Below are 15,272 nucleotides of genomic sequence, written 5' to 3' on the forward strand. Positions count from 1 at the left end.
ATACACATATACATACGCATGTGAACGTGCGTGTGTATACGGCCGTGCGCACCTAAGCCAAGCTAGTTATGTCGATACATCATACAACCTTCGTCTTGAAATCATCGTCGAAATATCCACTAAGCGAATTGCTTTCGTCTTAATTTCGGCCATTCACGTCTGTAATAGTCAAGGCCTTTCTTACTGGACCGTTATTAGGTAACCTTGCTAAACATTCTCAGTAGAATGTGGAATTTTCTGACTGAAACCAGGTGTTTACAACTCGGCTCCCACTAGTTACAAGTTGGAAGTAACCTTGTACGAATGCAATAACTGTTTTCTAGTATTACTGTTGTTCCATCGAACATTGCTACTCATGATGTGTGCGCAATTGAAGCAGTGTTACATTCTTCTCCACCCTCACCTCCTCCACTTGTAATATATTTAAAATTTAGTTACTGGAAAGTATAATGAACTTTCTCTTCAGTCAGCATAAGCATTTTCATAAAATGTCCATTTATAATCAACAAAGTCAAAATATAATTTATAATTTATTTTTGATTTGTGGGAGTTTTGTTACAGATGATTGATCTCATTTTTTTTTTCTTTTGTAAGGAATGAGATTCATATCTAAATATTTGTAACCTTAAATAAATTTCATTTCTATAAAGAAAAAATCTATCAGATCGCATATCTTCATTCTCCCGGATCCTAAATACATTACTGCTTTTAATGATATCCAGTAGAACATAATAATTTGTGACATTTTAGCTTCTGTATTGCAACGATACAAATGCGTTTTGCTAAAATCTTTAGTTCCTTTGTTGACCTAAGCAGGAAATTGTGTACCTTGTAATTGGCTGACTGTAGTGGCTGTAGCCTGGGGTGAACTGACCAGGAACCTCATTCTATTAAGATAGCTGAGGATCGGAAGTGTGACACTGTTTGAAAGCAAACTTTTAATAAGAAAGGCGAGCGCGCGCACACACATACACATCATGGGTGCGTAATCTATATGCACTACATGCACATTCATACAAATAATATACGTGAGTGTGTGTATTTCGCTGCTCAAAACTGTTTTACCTATACATACCCCGATGACTATTAATCAGTCAGTTAACCCGTCAATCAAGCTCACGTCTTCATTAAAGCTCAGATTCATTCAGTCGTAAGTCAAGTGAAATATTAACACATTCCCGGCTGAAACCAGTGTGAACCAGAATCTGACACTTCGATACTCCATACTCATATTCGTATCGGCTGCTTGCTGGCTGACTGTCTGACTGCTCCCTCTACACTGTAACAGCATTCTTGGTTTTCAGTCGACGTTGTACCAATTTTTAGAACTCCATTTCAGTATGGTTTGCTAAAACAGTGGGAGAATGTCGTTTTCTTATTTTTTGATTGATGATGAATGACTACTTAGTCTACTTCACAAGTTTGTTTTCATTTCTAGATTACATCACTCCCCAATTCCTATAGGTACACTGGTGAGATGAAATAAGCAGTATTGCATTGCATTGCATGTGCCTGGAACTAATCACTTTATCAGAATCGAAACCACAAAAGTAAATTTAGGTCTTAAAAGGAAATGTTTCTTATTCATAACGATATAGCTCATATTACTTTCGTTAGATTTCAAGTCACATCAGACGGCAAGTTTTCATTTTAATGCAAAAGCCTATTTATTAACATCAGCAGAGGTTAAGCAAAAACGGAAACCTGTATCTTGTTAAGAAAAAGGAGAACTTTATTCTCTAGCTCAAATTCCTGGTGCTCAAGGAATCTAATTCCTGATGCAAGAGTCTGCATTCACTTGGTCTGCTTTCCGTCCGCGCAAAGCTGGTTTTATATATATATATATATATATATATATATTATATATATATATATATATATATATAATAGTATATGTATGTATGTGTATGTATGTATCTATCTATATGTATGTATGTATGTGTATTTATATATATATATATATATATATATATATATATATATATATATATATATTATATATATAGTGTGTGTGTGTGTGTGTGTGTGTGTGTGTGTGATTCTTTCTTGACTAAATTTTGTACATTGTTCAGATCCGCATGAACACATATGGTATTGTGCAACAGGTTAAATGAAGTAAATTAAATAAATGAAAAGGGAAGAACCCGGATACTTTGCTTAGTGTCAATAATGTTTATATCTAAGCATAATACGACTCCAACATTGCAGATTCTACGAACGCTTACATAAACCTTAATACAGCTTAGTAAGCGTCTCCAATAACCAAGGTTTACTGTTGTCAATACTCGTGTTCTGAGAAGGAATCTGACATTGATTTAGACGTGGTTGGTGGCAAGCAGACTGTACCCTTTATACAGAAACAAAGAAAGCGTTGTAGTTTAATTACTTCGGGAAATCAGCCAGCCATTGTAAACAAATGAAACAGCGTGTTAGAAACTTCAACAGGAACTATCACATTGTGAGCTCCCCTCATCCTTCACTTTTATGTAAGGTAGAGTTAAATACATTTTGGCGTATTGTAAGAAACAAAGAAGGGGTGGTAGACTGATTACCTAGTGTATCAATCAGCCATTGTTCAAAAACCGAACGTTTGTAGAGCGTAGGTGTTTCTTTTCCCCATTACTTAATTTCCTGTACTGCATCCCATTCAAGTTCCCCTTGTAATCAGCGCCCAACTTATGGTCGATATTTAAAACTAAAATCATTTTCAGGTACTTTGACCAAGTATATTTTTAAATATAGTCGTGAATGATAACAATTTAGTGTGGTTATTAAGAACACAAAATGCTAATAATGCAGTCTCTTACCGGTTTTTTCTAAAGCTTGGTAATCATCAATAAATAAGTATGTCCCTCAGAAGGTCACTAAGTTAAAAAAAATTATATGTTGGTAATACAGTCATTTCCCGGAATGAATACCTTAACATTCTCTCTTAGGATCAAAACTTTACATAACAATGGACCAAATACAAAATTTGTTGTAACTAATGGCGTAGAATCACGGGACAGTACATCAGCTCAATAACCAATAACCGATTATGCCCGAAATAGTTTCAAAACACTTACTATATATATATGTAGAGTTCGTGACTTTCAAGAATGTAGATTAACATTGTTTTGCGGCCTCGTATAGCTTTTAAATTTGACAGGCGACTTTCTTATTGGTCTTGTATTTAAGATAATGCAGCACGCATTTGTGATCCCTCGTTGCAGTTCCTTTGATCTTCCCGAGTGCAAGATGAAGTTGCTATATAGGCTGATGGGACAGTCAGTGGAGTATGAATCTGAACCCCATCAAAACCACGAATTTGATTTGCCAGTCTGTTGCGTGCTGTTGGTCCATTATTCATTGCATGGAAGTAACGGTGTTCTTTATGGCTCTTGAGTGTTCGACAGTACTTGGTGATATTTTCGACGCTTTGTTTTTTTCCTTCTTTTTTATACGCAGTGCTAAAAATACTGAAAATATGCCACATTCTCGTGTAAGAAACCCAGATGTTGTTCGGTCTTTACCTTCCTAGACCGTGTCGTGAGTTCTGTGTGTCGATCTTGTATTCGACATTGTTGGAATATTATTCCAAACTATGGTGCACATCGCAACTACTCTTGTTTTAAAAGAGAAAAATACTTCTAAACGTTTGTTTTAAAAGAGGAAAATACTTCTAATCATCTCACCTACGCGATAAATATGCCTGGATATCACTGACAGGTAGAAAATGGAATATTATTCCATTTTCTGGATGTCAGTAATATCCAGGGATATTTATCATGTAGGTGAAATTGCCAAGGGAATTTATCTCTTAAAATAATGATTATTACTATGTTTTGTAAGGTAGCCAGCTAGACAGTAAACACATGGATTTTCCATCTTCCAGTATTAACAGTATCTATACATCTTCATTGGGTGTTTGCTACTCCGTTTAGGGAGATTGAGTAGCCGAAAGAGTTGTTAAGGTGCCACTGTGCCACATTCCCTAGTGCCAGGTCTTTTATTCCTTGTGTTATAAAACTGTGGAACAATTTCCTCGGTTATATCGTGAATGCTGTTGCCTATAAGCTTAAGAAATGTCGTTTCATTATTCCAAAGTACTTCCGAAGTTTAATTTTTACATTTGTTATCTACTTTTGCGGTATGTGAATATCTTAAAGTGATCATTTTAACACAGTATGCATTTTGTGTAATTATATATATTTATAAATCTATATATGTGTGTGTTGTCTGTATGAGTATTCCTTTAAGTAAATGTCTCCAAGTACGTACAACAAATCCATAGCAATATTTATTGATTATTTATTTTATATTTACTGTATTTCTCAATTATCTCCTTTTCCTTTCCGTATAATCAGCGTATTCTTTTGTAAGAGGCTTAGCAGGTTAGATACGATTTCTTCTCGTTGCTTGCTGTGTTCGCATTTTAAGAATAGCAATTATAATAATGGTATTAGTATCTACATTAATAAGGCCCTTAGTTAGAGAGGTATTGTTGGCAACAACTTCTATCTATTTCGGTCTGCCACGACTGCTCTTCGTAGTCAACATTATGATGACCAGATTTCCTCCTTTGGCATCCAAGGATGCCAAATAAATTGATCCAATAAGATTTGCATTAACCGCGCACACTTTTCTTTTGTTTAGGACGAGTGCCGCCGTAAAAGGTCCCTCTTCATAATGCAAATCCTTTTTCAATCATTTTGGTTTCGGATGTATTTTTCCCAATAATCTGGTAATTTAGTTTCTCGTGTATTTACCTCCACATCTTGAATTCAGTTCATTATAGGAGCTTCTGGCAATTTAAGTTAGGAGATTCTGCGTCTTGTTTTGTTAATCTCTCTCTCTCTCTCTCTCAGTATATATATATATATATATATATATATATATATATATATATATATATATATATATATATATATATTCTCCTGCCACTAGATCATTTCTCATTATAAACCTCATCTTATCCTTTTAAGGGGTTAGGTGTGAATGGGTTCCCACCAGTCTTCTGTGTCCAGTGCCCTTTTCGCCTGACTTCCCATCGGAACTTTAGGTCCTTAACTGTTTCCTTTCTCTGGGATTTCCTAGGTTCATCCTGCTACTTCCTTATCTGCTGCCTTGCTGACCAACTGTTCCTCACCTGTTCTCATCACATGTCCAAACCATCTCAGTCTTTGATATTGAGCCTCTGGACGCCACATCTCTCCACCAATTCCTCATTTATGGGCACACATCGCCAATTCCTTATTTCTGGACCATATCTCTCCACCAATTCCTCATTTTTGGACACAACATCCCTCCACCAATTCCTCATTTGCATGATAATCCTGCCCCGACCATGAAGCTTAACATTCTGCCGTTACTCCTTTTTCTGACTTTTTCCATACTAGTGGCTATTCAGACTCTGTCTTTTTCCATGCCAGTGGCCATTTTCTGTTGCGTAGAACAGTACAGGTCTTATGTACCTATTATTGCAAGACTTGGCTTCTTTTATACTAAGGGTAAGGACACACCGGACGCGGGAAGCGTCGAGGTGTAGCACGTCTCGGGCGGGAGAGCAGCGCCAAAACGACGCATGGCCACACCAGAAACGTCACCCTCCCTCCTTCCCTTCCACGCGTCACTCTCAGCAGTCAAAGATATACTTCTTTGCAAAGTAACGTTTGGATAGGAAATTGCCTTTAATAGAAATCGTAAGTGTCAAACTTGGCGATAGACTACGTATGACCCAACGGTCAAAATTTTGGTTCTATGCTTGGCAGTGACTTTTGTGATAATAAAAGGTTAAAATCCATATATTTTTTTTTTTACTTCCCTTATAGTTATTACTTTAGGGGAAGTGAAAAGAAAATGTGGATTTTAACTTTTTATTATTGCAAAACTAACAGCATATCGGGTTACTTCCTTAAAGATACTGAGAAAAACAAAGGAGCGAGAATTAATTGCAAATTATGTAAGACGTAATTGATAATTATATGAATTATGTTGAAATAAAACGATTTACCGATATTTAAAACAAAAGTAGTTCAATGGTAAACTTTACATAAAAGAAAGTAACACAAGGAAAAATCAGTTTTGCTTCTACATTCATTATTAACATTAATAAAGAAAGTACAAAGTACCACGAATATTTCATAAATCAGTGATACCGCTGCACTGAGGATCAGTATAGTTATCAAGTCTATGCAGCTGGACAAGGATTATTTGTGAGTGGCTGAATGCACAATAGTCGGCACCTTCAAGTTTTTGGGGGTCGAATGCATGACTCGTTCTACTCTTCTTCCATTTCTTAAAAAAAAATTTAATTTTATGGAATGGATCACAGGGATCCCACAAAGCTCTCTTCCGAAACACCTCCCCAATTAATTGATTCTTATGTAGCCACTATACCGCTGAACAGGTGAAACTTCGGTAATTGAAAGATGCAAAGGATTCAGAGAAGCCCCAGGAGAATAGAGAGGATTCAGTGGGATTCGATGGAGTGCCAGGAGAAGAGGCAGAAGATTCAGAGAAGCCTCAGGAGAATTGAGAGGATTCTTGCCAGTTCATCTGCACGTTAGTGACCATGTCAAGTCGAAGGTCTATTTATGTATTGTGGTCCTTTTCTTATATTCACTCTTAAATTCAGTGATGAACTCATCTCCTGGGAAAGTATTTAGACCATAAAAGAACGAGGTCTATTTGTTTGACTTTATTGTGAACAACATTGAACGCATTCTGAAAGTACAGAAATGAAAGGTGCTGAAATAACTGCTAATTTAAGCATGCATTACAGATATGGAATAATTAACTCCATATTTTACTGAACAGATAATAAATGTAGTCGCTTAAAACTTAAAAGTTTCTATGCTAATATCAGTTACTTAACAATGATAATATGCTTTAAACAATTTCCAGGTTACAAATGAAAGTTCCTTAATAAGGGAACTAACTTCACAACATAGTTATCAATATAATCAATAAAGGGAAGTAACCATTCAAGTAACATAGTCCCTCCCTAATCATATAGAAAATGGGGTTGTTTCAGGTGAAGACGACGGGAATCGCGCGGTATTTTAAAACATGTTACATCGCTTGGCGGCAACTGCAGAGGGTCGAGCCGTCCCGCTAGTCTTGTGTGGCCACCCGCATAAGATACCCAGTGATTCAAACTGCCGCAGGAACATCTTCCCTCTAACCTCCACGCTCCCCGCGTCTGGGGTGTGGCCTCACCCTAATGTGGCATTTTCCTTTCTAAGCGTTCTGCCTCTATTTCATCCATGCTGAAACTACTCTTTGCTCCCCCCCCCCCCCCCCCTTTTTTTTTTTTTTTTTTTTTTTTTACTGTTCTATAACTCCTGCTTCACAGTCGAGTGTGTTTAAAATATGAAGTAAATCAAATAAATGGGAAAAAATGACTAACTTACTTTGCTGATTATTAATTATTTATATATCTAAGCGTAATACCACTCCAAATTGCAAAGGATCTACGGACACTTACCCAGAGTTGCATGTGTATTCCTTGAAACAATTATCTTGGAGAACAAAAAAATATTTATGTAACGTAAAAAAATTATCAAGAACTCCTGAAAAAAGAATCTTCCTGCGTACGTGTTTCCACCAAATTACGAATATTAACTAGCAGTTTACCATTAAAGCCAATTAGCCATTGATATAATTAAAGGCTTAATGATTTGGTATTGCTCCTTTAGGATGTTAAGATGCAATTTTACCTTGCTGGATTATAAATTATTCGGGATTATTTCTAAGTGCATACGATTTAATTTGTACCAGGAAGCCTCGAATAAATTTCTCATGAAGATTCCTACTAAGTATTCGTTCTCTTGTGTTTGTGCTATACTGCTTCGCGTTAGTGACATAAGCCTGACGTATTCATTATGCTAATTAGCTTCTCTTCCCTCTGTCTGTAATTACATGCTTTGATGATATTTTCTTTTACGAGAAACATCAAATTAGTTTTACCAAGAACCGGTTGTGTTTTTGTACATGTCTGTCACAAATATAGACAAGTGATAAATGTGAATATCTAGTTATTGCGTATGATAATAATAATAATAATAATAATAATAATAATAATAATAATAATAATAATAGAAAAAAACTATGGGCGTACAGCACTGACTCCTGGTAAGGAATCGCAACGTGATACCTTAAACCAAACGCTGTTATTACGTAGAAAAGGATGGGAAAAGAATACACAACCACACACTTAACGAACATGCAAAAGCATACGTGCAGAGAACAGATCGCATTACGTGCCACCGCAATCCCATCGAAATCTATTCAGTGCGAAAAGCAGTTCTAAAATATCAAAGCTTTGAGAAAGGGCCGGAGCCAATCAGGACGAAGCTGTGCGTCTCGCATGCCAATCGACGAGACGGAGAAGAGACCACTGACCAATGACATCACTGGAATCCTTCCCCAGGATGAGAGGAGGCAGCACGGAGCAAGATGGCGGAAGATTGTTGTTTTTGTTGGGCTGCAGCCAGAAGCTCTGCGGCAGCGCCCTCAGTTTCATCGGCAGGGGATCTGCAAAGATGATGGCGTCCTTAATGATGCAAGTGATTATTATAGGGAAGGGTTTGGGAATTGTGCAAATCAGATTGTCACGTCAGAATTTAATTTACTGACGTATTAAGAGAATGAGTATAGGTTTCGTTTGATAGTGGACAGGTAATTATACTTATACACTGTGAGTAATGAAATTCGTTATAAAATCGGTAAGTAATGAAAAATAAGGACGGTGTACAGACGGAAACAAGAAAATGATAGGATTAAAATAATGCGTTATAAAAAGTTACTATGCTGTAGTGTCTTTTTCATAATGATAATAATGATGATAGCAACAGCAATAAGTTATGATGACAATATGGGACAGTATTTAGCAAGAAAACAGAGAGACCTACTGGACTGAAGAGTGATTTATGTTATGGCCACAACCAGAGACTGTGACACCGATTGTGGTGATGCATTAGAGCGTCGTTGTTAAATGTTTGATATACGTAATTCAAGCAATGATACATTACGGTATTGCAATCGATAGATTGCAAATAGTGGGGGCGAGGCTGACCTTCAAAATTTTACAGTAACGGACCAGTATTGAAGGCATGATGTCACACAAACACGAATTTTGTCACCAGTAGCGTTCACTGTGTAAAGTTCGGCTACAATGTCGTGTGAGAACGCTGCCACCCGAGCACAAGATCATCCTTGAAATTTCCATGAGATCTTTTCTGTTATGTTTATTTTCTGTGCCACCTCTCACCATTTTACTCTCTTAAATCCAGACTTTCTCCATTCTGAACTTAGGCGCAAAATTCACGAATTTATGTTTGAATCCTCTACTGTATGTTAAAAGGAGGCTAATCTTCCTTCGGAAATGCATATTATATTTAATATTTCTCGTATTTTCCTGTTACAGACAATATACGTATTCCTTCGAAAGATGTAATCTATTTCCATTTTGAACTTATACGTCTAAGAATCGACGAATCTGTGCTTAAATGGCCTATGATAAATGAAGGAATATCTTTGATCTGAAGTACTTATTGTGCTACTTAGTATGTCTCGTATTTTCCTGTTATAGTCAGTCCTTCGAAAAATGTGTATAAATGCATAAGGTTTTCTCGCACCCGATGTGTTCTTCCATAGTTCCACCTTTGGACGAGCTAAATACCGCCAAATCGTGTACAATCACGGTCATATATTTTATTTCCCCTCCGAGTTGCAAAATAATAAATATAATTCGTAATATTTTGAAATCGCGAGAGTGAGCCTTTGAGATGTATTTGATTTCTAGCCGTCTCTTCTCCGCCGAGAAACTCTTTCTTCCATTTGAAACTAAGTCACTTGTTTCGAGTATCATCGATGAATACGAGAGACGATTTGCCTCCTCCTCCTCCTCCTCCCCCACTTTTTTGTTTATTTATTTACTCATTTTTAACAAAGGTGGTTGCAGACATTGATACCTCCCAAATCATTGTGATAGCTTATATTTTACACCCAAGTACGAGGAGAAGGCTAGGGAAACCGCACACTCCTTACAAGTGAGTAATTTCTAAGTGCGATATTCAATCGGCTAGGAATTCCATATTTTTAAGTTTATAAAATCGTACTAAATTTTCTTACAACTCTAATAATTCCTTTAAAAAAAGGAAAAAAAATAGATTCAGGATAAAACCCCTTGCAATACAAATATTAGGCTTACAGATAGGGCCTGGAGGTAATGAAGTATTAATAAACCGCAGCTAAAACTGAATATTGATGAATTCAGTGAGCTGAATCGGTCCTCGGACATTATAGTCGTGTATCAAAAGAATTCCAAGGGGAGACTGTAGGGTATACAAAAAACCGTAAAAGGAAATCTAGTTCTGAACCTAAATGACTAAAGATCGTCCGATTAATCAAGTCATTATTGAAAATCGTCCGATTTATCTAATCATAATTGTAGTATCTTATATGAGGTACCATAATGGCTAAGTCAGATGTTGCCAGTCATGCTACTCCTACGATTAAATACTAAATAATCGTTCTCATTTCTGGAGTAATATGCAGTAAGAAATTCAGAACAAGGGAAACTCATATGATTAGTTTATTTTTGTGTGCGGTTTTGTACTGCACACTGCAGCTAAATTTTGTTGAGTAGAAAAGCCATTGGAAACGCTCTTCTAAGAACCTACAAACCATATACATAGATCTTTGTAACCTGCGCAGTGAAGCTTGGGCGCCTTAATAATGAAAAAGAAACCGCAGACACGACGGTAATAAAACGACCAGACATGTTTCCATGCAGGGGACACATAACAGTAACAGAGCACAATTACACGCAGAGAGTACAGGGAGAAAGAACACTTGAGTTCCTCAGCTACTGACCTGTTGGTTATTGTCGTAAAATGAACCAGTGTGGATGATAACATGTTTAAAATATATTTATATCCTCTCGTGTCTTATCATTTCTCAAAACAACGCTTGTACACGGTAATTGTGTTTTCATACTCAACGACGCAAATTTTGACTGTATTTAGTAATTTAACAAGGCAGACTGTTTTCGGTGTAACGAGATAATTAGAATATTTGACAATGTGCTTGGGTACATACAGTAGTTTTCCATTGCTAGATTATTGATTTTAGCTTTGTGAAATGTTGCTGTAAGTATTAATACCAGTATCATTAGAGTTTTTTTTTTTATTTAAAAGGTTTAGTAGTTTGGCGTTGTGAAGTAGTTCTAAGCATTAGGTGCGTTGATATAGTGTTGCTGTTAAACGTAGAATAATAATGATAGGGTATAGTACAACTAACACGTTATAGATGTGGAAGCTTTTCTTTCAGTTTTCACTTTAACATCTGGCGAAGTTGGCCTGTTCCAAATTTTCCTTTTGTCTGGAATTCTGAGCGACTGTCACAGAAATAACCTCCAACTGAGCACAGCTTCTCGATTCAGGTTTTGAATCAGTATTGTTTCTCAAGAGAAGCAGCGCCTCAGTGGCGTGGTTGGTTTAGCGTTTGCTTCTCACCTCGGCGGTCGCGGGTTCGATTCCCGACCATTCCATTGAGGAGTGAGAGATGTGTATTTCTGGTGATAGAAGTTCACTCTCGACGTGGTTCGGAAGTCACGTAAAGCCGTTGGTCCCGTTGCTGAATAACCACTGGTTCCATGCAACGTAAAAACACCATACAAACAAACAAACAATTGTTTCTCAAGAGCTTTACGCTTTGCATGAGTGCCGTGCTAATGTAGCAAAGATCGACATTTTTCAAATAGCTTTGCGGAAAATCCAAGGGGGGGGGGGGGTAATTATCTCCAAAATTCAGTGCATTAGTCTTTCGATCATGTGTCTGACTACCTCCTACTCCGTAAGTTTCTCTTATGGCTAGCATCGTAATGAAGTTTCATCGTGTTCATCACGTCATCTGGTAGACTTGAATTAATGAACGTCGTATTTTCCCACCCCTCTTAGTTTAATTAACACTCGTAATTGATGGCCCTTTTCATTGAAGCAGCTAAGCTACTCAACATAGCGAATGTTTGCGTTCTATTGAGCGTCCGTCATTCCTGTTCAAATAATGGCTGCTTCAGCTGGACCATGCTCGTTTTCATCATCGCTTATTCTTAAACTATTTCTCCATAGCGACTAAAACTAGTTTTTTTTATTTTTTTTTCTATTTGATGTTAGTTTTTAGACTTCATTTATATAAAAAAAAATATCGCAGCGCGTTCATTCATACATCGTTACCCTGACATTAATATAGTAGGAGTAAATAGGAATATAAAGTTTTTATGACATGTTTTTTTAAGGTGTTAAAATTTTGCTCGAATCTGTTTGCAGTACGGTGCTACTTTTTCATTACTTTTATAGGATTTCATCATTTTCATATATTTTATTTTTGTTATGAATAAAGATCGCTATAGGAGATTGCTTCAACCGATTAGTATTTCATAAAAGCCATCTGTTATTATAAGAGCGTAATAAGCTTTCAGCTGGCATCCATCATTCTACAACTTTGCTGTTGCAATGATAGTTGCAGTTTTGGGGATAGGTATTCAGGTATTGAAAAACATGGCTATAAATAACATATATTGATCTGACAGGCAATCGTGCAAAACGAGCTTTATGAGGCGAAGAATTTGTTCCTTGAAATCGGATCTCACATTATGGGATTAATAAGCGAACTAGATAAACATTGCCTTGAAAAGAGGCATAAATAAAGACAACATTAAACAGCATATATGGTTAACCATTGATTTTAGAAATAGGACAAATCCTATGTTTAAAGATTTGAAAAGTATAATATTTCTTTATTGAAAGAATATTGACAATTAGTACTCGGACAGTATCGTCATTTTATTTTCAACTGGCCTTGACTGTTAGGATAACCACAAAATTTCGAACTACCTTTGCTATGAATAAAGGAAGAGCTACGGGATTGGTCATTACGACAGTAAGGGCTATTTTCATATCTATTCCCAGGCAGACAGAGCCCTTGTTGACCTTGGGATTATTAACACGATAATAGCTACTGGCTCATAATGAATAACTAATAACAAGCCCGTAAGGAGGGACGCCACTATGAGAATATTAGTTTTAAAACTATTCATGCTAGCATACCAACTGCTACAGAGAGAGAGAGAGAGGAGAGAGAGAGAGAGAGAGAGAGAGAGAGAGAGAGAGAGATCTTTTATAAGTAGGCCCCTTAAAAGTTTAATAACTGTCATGCACGTAAGGTTTTCAATACTCAGTTCATGTGAAGTATACTCTTGGTCACTTTATGTGAAGTACTCTTGATCACATTAGGGAAGATTATCTGATGTCAATTGTTTACTTCCTAAGAGAATACTCTAGCTCGCAAATGTTGATGTGATTGGTAATGCGTCATTTGTTGTTTTGTTATAATTGTGCCATTAGATTATTCTGTGATTTAACGACAAACAAAAAGGAAAAAGAAAAGTAGCAGTATTCTTTCGTTTTTAAGTTTACCTGGTATTTTATATGACTACAAAGCCATCTTAATGAAAACCCAATGTAAATTTGGAAGATGATAGAATAATGGGTGGTGCCCATCATCACTGAAAATGTGTAATTTCTGTGCTGTACTTGATGATATAAAAGTAAGTTTATGACAGCCTATGAATCGAAAGTAAAAAATGACTCGGCAAGATTAGAAAATTGCCAGAAAAAAAATCTACTGGAAAATGAAAACCCCGAGGTAGGGAAAGTTCAGGATCGTTCTGTACTTGAGAAAGTTAATAAGAAAAATGATTAAGAGTGGGAAGGGTACATTTTTTAAGGGGGTTGGGGTTAAAAAAAAAAAAAGCTAGTGATGGACCATAAAAACGATTGCGTCAAATGCGAATGGACAGCGTATAGGAATAAGTGGCTATTTCAGGAAGCAAAATTCGTTGGAAAACAAAAAGGGAGATCGATGAGCGCAGGTCGCTGGAAGATTTCAATTGAACTATAGACGTGATCTTGTTACTGTAAAGTTCAGGAAAAAGAGGACTATAGCCAGAATTTCAAATATTAATCTGAATTATAGTGAAAGACTGAGAGCTGGAATGCTGAAGAGCGCACCCTTGAATAGCAGAAGGTTTATGTAAAGGATGTTCAGTACTGACAAGTCCGAAAAGGTCCTTCACGGAACATTTACTCATCCAACCAATAGGTCACCTACCGACCTTTGCATAAAGTATTCTGTACGGGAAAAATACCGCCGAAGTTTATTTTTGATGAACTCTTGAAGTAACACTAGGAGACAGTTATCCGCTCTCTCTGGGATGGAATCATGTTTAGCTTAAAAATAAAATTTGATACTATACACACACACACACACACACACACACACACACACATATATATATATGTGTGTGTGTATGTATGTATGTATGTATGATATGTATGTAAGTGTAATGTAGATGTGTGTAATATAATATAATAATATATATTATTATATCTATATCTATATATATAATATATATATATAATTTTAATTTATATTTTATATACAGACATAATTTTTCCATTGAGACCATGTAGTTCTAAATCTTGGTCTTCAAGATGTCTGTGATCATCTACATAGATTTTATCAGAGTATATAACACTTTTTTTTTTTTTTTTTTTTTTTTTTTAAGGTCCTAAAACTACATCCTGAATTTTTATCAGTTTTGTGGAAGGTTCAGGACAACTTATCCCTTGTCTTACTATAGCCACTCTGCAAAGTATATATGTTGCCAACTTTTCCCATTTCATTGCCCCCGTAAGGGGGTATAGTTCCGTCAGTGGACCTCATGCGGTGCACTGTAGACATTACTTAAGGTTCTTTGCAGCGTGCCTTCGACCCCTAGCTGCAACCGCTTTCGTTCCTTATATTGTATCCCCTTTCATATACTCTTTCTTCATCTTACTTTCCACCACCCTCTCCTAACACTTGATTCATAGTGCAGATGCGAGGTTTTCCTCCTGTTACACCTTTAAAACCTTTTACTGTCAATTTCCATTTCAGCGCTGAATGACCTCATAGGTCCCATTGCTTAGCCTTTGGCCTAAATTTTATATTCAACTCAACTCAATCTCATTGCAGTCGAACTCAAATTATTTTACTAAATGCATTAATTAAAATGTAATCATACTTCTTTTGCCTCTTGTATACCTAAATCTGTTGCATATGAATTAAGGTTCATCGGACTCCCTGTCCAAATCAGCGCTTTTTTTTTTTATTCGTTTTCATTCTGTTAATTTTCAGAGTAAAAAGTAGACGTGATGCAATGTTAAACCACTAACGACGAGAGA

General features: G+C 36.4%; 1 protein-coding gene across 1 annotated transcript in view; it reads right to left on the reverse strand.

Moving 5' to 3' along the window:
- LOC135216991 (uncharacterized) overlaps positions 1–15,272 on the reverse strand; it is a 162,815-nt gene that overhangs the window by 78,751 nt on the left and 68,792 nt on the right. The window contains exon 2 of the mRNA XM_064252547.1: positions 8,386–8,517. Within this exon, the coding sequence (XP_064108617.1) occupies positions 8,386–8,517 (132 nt within the window). The remainder of the gene's footprint in view (positions 1–8,385; positions 8,518–15,272) is intronic.

The sequence above is a fragment of the Macrobrachium nipponense genome, chromosome 7, assembly GCF_015104395.2.
Source record: "Macrobrachium nipponense isolate FS-2020 chromosome 7, ASM1510439v2, whole genome shotgun sequence".
NCBI lineage: Eukaryota > Metazoa > Arthropoda > Malacostraca > Decapoda > Palaemonidae > Macrobrachium > Macrobrachium nipponense.